Raw genomic sequence first — 5,306 nt, 5'->3', positions numbered from 1 at the left:
ACTCCGCTTCGTCCACGGTGAAAGCCGATCCGGCGATCCACAGCACGAAGTTGATGTATTTCCTCAGCGACCAGCACGGATCAGCTCCAGGCATGACGAAGCGGATATCGTCCTTATTTGGAAGGCCAAACAAAGTAGTTTCGCTTTCACAACGAAAAACACAGTGCCTAGCGGCAGCAACAATACTACAGTGAGAATAAAAGTTACGCCTTCTTTCTTTGCGTGAACATTATGCAAATTATGCAAATCTTCCCACATCGTGACGTAGACATGTGGGGACGTGTTAGAACGAGCCGTTTTAGGTAGGCGTGGTTGACTCTTAACTTTTATAAAGAATATCTCTTTGGATTTGAGACTTTAGTCTTTGCAACTTTACAGATCTTCGTTATGCACCAAGAGCTTGTAACACTCCAAAGAGAAAGGAAAAATTGAAATCGCATCATATGACCCCTTTAAAAAATACTTTATGTATTTATTTTTTGTTGTTGAAATTGCTGTCAGACAAAATTGTTCAGATCATTGCATCCCTAATTACTACCCAAGGGAGCTTAGGCTAGACAGAACTTCTGGTTTCAAAAGTAGCTGGTTAATGTTTCAGTGAAAACTTAATACTGTGGGCCGTGAGATCGGTGCCCACTCAACACCTCCTCTGCCAAGGATCTAGTAGACCATCTGAGATATGCAGTGTCATTTTCCTGTAACAAGGCTCGTGTTCTTGCTCTGTGTGTTTCAGAAATGTGAGTTGAACATCGACAACCTGAGCAAACCAGAGCTCCTGACCCTTTTGAGTATCATGGAGGGAGAACTTGAGGCCAGAGACCTGGTCATTGAAGCTCTTAGGGTGAGTATGAAATCTCTGCACTTGTACGTCCTACATTTGTGCACATTAACTGTATAAAATAACAACATATCCTCATTATATTGAAGACTGTCGCGGTGGGTGCAGCATGTGCTCATGTGACCTAAAAGTGGTTAGGCACATGGGGATTTAGGGTCTGTCCCATTTTGTTAACCAGATCCTTGTCTATTTATACACTTTTTTTTATTTCACAGATACACTTCAAAAGTTTGGGGTCAGTAAGATTTGTTATTTAAAAAATGAATCATTATTCAGAAAGGATGCATTAAATTGATCAAAAGTGACGGTAACAACATTTATCTGTTAAAAAAAGATTTCTATTTTAAACAAATGCTCTTCTTCTGAGCTTTCTAGTCATCAAAGAATCCTGAAAAAATATATCATGGTTTCCACAAAAATATTAAGCAGCACAACTGTTTAAAACTTTAGAAATGATTAATGAGCACCAAATCAATAGAGAACGATTAGAATGATTTCTTAAGGATCATGTTACACTGAAGTTTGGAGTAAATTTGACCTTTTGCCATCACAGGAAAAGAATAAATAGAAAAAGGTTCTTTTGAATTGTAATAATATTTCACAATATTGCTGTTTTACTGTATTTCTGATCATATAAGTACAGCCTTGGTGAGCAAAAGAGACTTATTTCAAAAACATTTAAAACAATCTTACCGACCCCAACTTTCGTACATTAGTACAGAGGTGATGTTTGTTTTTGTCAATCCAAGCACACTTTAATGTCTTAAGGAGATAGAAAGTGTTTAGGGCTTAGCAGAAGAGCCGAGTCAAGGGGATTGTAAGGTCATGGTACAGCATTTGTCCCTATTTGTCTTTGCATTAAGGTCAGACGTTCACACAGGTGTAAGAGTCCTAGTACATCTGATTAAGATTAAAAAAGGATATACTTCCAAAATCAAGGTCAGGAGTGTCACTATATTTTCAGGTGTTCTAGTTCAGGTTGTCTCTGTGAGTTTCTAGGCCAGTGTATTAGCAAAACGATGGGCACATTTTCTGTCTCTCATCTCAGTCTCCCTTCCTGTCTCCTTTTTGCTTAGTTTATGCAGGTTTGTGATGTTCGCTTGTGTCATTCACCCTCTTCCGCTTTACTCTGAGATGGTTTCCATGCATTTTAGAGGCAGCTCTTTTTGTTATTCTGTTCCCTTGGCTGCAAGTATTTCCCAGCTGGTTTTCCCCCTGTGGATATACTATCTCTTTCTCTCCCTCCCTCATCCCTCATTCCCTTTCCACAGCAACCAGCTCAAGCACAATGGTCTCGTTTGTTTCCTTAGGGAGATAGTGATAGGGCCAAACACGTCCATACTGACTTTTAGACATACCACTTTAAAAAAAAAAAGCCAAATAATGCCATTTTGTTTATTTTCTAGGCCATACTGTAAATATTGCATTTGATACATGAGAGATGAAAGCAGCAATCCTATGCATTATTAAGAAGATATGCGTTTAATTAGCGAGTTTAAAAAAAGCTCTGTGTGATGTATCGTTTTTCGTCAGAAACAATGGTGGGACATAAACAGATTAACTGTGGAGTCACATGCCTACAAACCCTCGGACTTGCGTTCAGGGCCAGCCCTTTATATCCAGTCACATCAGTTCAGTTTTTGGGCCAGTGTCATCTTGCATTGTAAAGTTCATCACAAGATAATTGGAAGGTCTTTAGTGCAGACAGATCACTTTGAAATGGTAAACAGTCCCATATGGACATCTGGATACAGAATATAGATGCTCACAAGCCATTACGTTTCAAGTGTGCTTATTTCCATTCATAAAGCCAGAAGTGTCAAGTGGAGTAATGGCAGGTCTGTGTACAATGGCAGGACTACAGAGTAACTTTTCTGACACAATGTAGTTTATTAATTAATGTTCTCCTCATAAGTTTGTCATTATGTAATTCTTAATTTCCCCGCTTAAAAAAACAAAAAAACAGGCTAAAGCTAGTATGAATGTCCATGCTGGTTAAGGTGGGTTAGCGCTAATTTAGCCATAGCCATAATGTTCACTTTCCTGGTAGCTGATAAAGCTGGTGGTACTATCAGTATCTTTAACACTTAGCCTCATTTGTCGGATGATTAAATGTTGTTGGATTGTTGTTAGTATGTTGTTAATAGGTTCTTCACTGTTGCAAGAAACAGTATGTCACTGTTCCAAAACCTCTTGAGCTTTTTTTTTTTTTTGGTGAAATCCAGTCATTTCAATAGAAATCCACAAAACTTCGCATGAGGGCGAAATATGTAGCACATGAATATTGGGTAAAATAGTCCATCAAAATAAACTTTTTTATTGATACTTTTTGATACTATATGAATTATACGGTAGGTATTGTATTTTTTTACACTGGTCTTGCTTTTTCTGCCATCTTTTCACTGACCTTGTAGCAATGCATTGTGGGACTGCATTCTCTGAAAAGGATACATGTGATGCTGCATTAGAATTTGGCCAAAAAAATCTTGTGGGACGGTCTTCACATTGGGAACACACTGTTGAATGCCTTAAAATGCTGCCTATGTAGGCAGCTCTCTAGGTTTTGGAACAGAGCCTGTGAGTATCTCTAGGGCAAAAAGTTCACAAAAAATCTTGTGGGACGGTCTTCACATTGGGAACACACTGTTGAATGCCTTAAAATGCTGCCTATGTAGGCAGCTCTCTAGGTTTTGGAACAGAGCCTGTGAGTATCTCTAGGGCAAAAAGTTCACAGCTTCTCTTTTTTTTTTTTTTTTAGCTTCCATTGTGTGACCATGTTTTGTTTCACCAAAACATATAAGAGCTTTGGCAAAAACCTGACTTGGAATCATAGACAAACTGGACTGGAGTAGTGTAGGCTGTCTGTTTCAGCACTATTAATGTAATTGGCTGCTTTCTGCCTGTGATTAGATGGAGCCGTTTAGCTTCTGAACACACTTTCTGGCACTGCCACGTGAGCTAGTGTCAGGCCATCGTCGCTAAATGAAACTGGATACAGGTTCAGAGATAGCAGTTCAGTGCCCCTTTCTCTCCTTGCATGAGTGATTGTTTGTGACAGTGAACATGTTTAGCCTCTGATGTGAATGCATATTTACTGGAGCCGCTGCCTCAGTTCACGTTCACATGGTTATTACGGAGAGCGTCGTACATTTTGATACATTCTTTTTGTGTGGTAGATGGTAAGAGTTATTTCCCTGTGTGACTGATAAAAATAGTGCCCAAACACACTGTGTACAGGGGCCAAAATTAACACTCGCCAATCCCCAAATCAACGCTGCCCACTAACTTTACAGGGAACTGCAGCATACATGGCTTAAATTAAATTATATTTTGTATATACATGTTTAAAATAACATTTATATTTATATATTAGTTTTATATCACCAATAGCAAGTAATTTTGGACACTATCTTCTAGCTGTATGTGTAGGTATCGGAATATTTGTCTGAGTATCCATTAATATTTATTATATTTTTAAGGAATTATATGATATTTTGTACATACTTTATTTTATTTAAATTAGATTTTTATATCACTGTTAGTAGGTAATTATATATATATATTAGGGCTGTGCGATTTGGGGGAAAATATCAAATTGCGATTTTTTTGACAGATATTGCGATTGCGATTGCGATTTGATTTGCGATTTTAAATTTGCAAAGTCAAGCTTCAGCTCAATATTGCCAATAATGTGCAGTATCATTACCCTGTTGAAAAAAAAAAACAATAGAAACTATCACAGAAATTCTTATAGTTTCCATTAAACCATTACAAAATTCCTTTTTGTTTTGGGCATTATTCCAATAGGAATTACTGTTGTTCTATTGGTTGCCATCTTCCAGATTACATCCCAATAGAATCCATCAAATAGAAACCATTATAGTTTACATTAAAACCAAACAAATTGCCATTATAACCCTGAAATCCATTACATTTTTTATTGTGTTTTGGGAGGGGTTCTATTGTTTTTTTTTCAGCAGGCAAGATTATAATGGTATAAATAAAACTACTTTTACAGAATTAACTTAATTACTGACTTTTTTGTATTTAAAGACTTTTGAAAAAAAAAATCTAATGTAATTTGCATTTGTTCATTTTTCCACACAGTATTTTGTATTTGTATTTTAAATACATTTTCGTGTATTTATGCCCATCTCTGCATAAAGGGAAACCTTGTGACGTATGAAGTAGGGCTTGGCGGTATATCGAGTTTGTACGATATATCGATATTTTCTTTATAAGCGATTCGATATGAGGCGATGCCGTTTATATCGATATACAGTAGTTTGAAGCCATGGAAATATTTCCATTTTTCTGTCAGAAGTGCATGAGCCTTCTGCTTTGGGATTCTCTGCTAAACTTCACAGCGAGCGCCGCCGCACGCATGCGCGTCAAACAGACAGAGCTCAATTAAATAGGAGAGCAATAATTCTGACTAAAATATACATTTTGCTGAAATATTTGTAGT

The 5,306-nt window shown here is 37.3% G+C and overlaps 1 protein-coding gene across 1 annotated transcript in view; it reads left to right on the top strand.

The window, feature by feature from the left end:
• Positions 1-5,306, top strand: part of LOC107672177 (cortactin-binding protein 2-like) — a 51,380-nt gene that overhangs the window by 3,736 nt on the left and 42,338 nt on the right. The window contains exon 2 of the mRNA XM_016465270.1: positions 734-841. Coding sequence (XP_016320756.1) covers positions 734-841 — 108 coding nt within the window. The remainder of the gene's footprint in view (positions 1-733; positions 842-5,306) is intronic.

The sequence above is a fragment of the Sinocyclocheilus anshuiensis genome, unplaced genomic scaffold (assembly GCF_001515605.1).
Source record: "Sinocyclocheilus anshuiensis isolate Anshui unplaced genomic scaffold, SAMN03320099.WGS_v1.1 scaffold997, whole genome shotgun sequence".
In the NCBI taxonomy this organism is placed as follows: domain Eukaryota; kingdom Metazoa; phylum Chordata; class Actinopteri; order Cypriniformes; family Cyprinidae; genus Sinocyclocheilus; species Sinocyclocheilus anshuiensis.
Note: the sequence above shows the minus strand (reverse complement) of the source record. Positions and strands in the feature narration are given on the sequence as shown.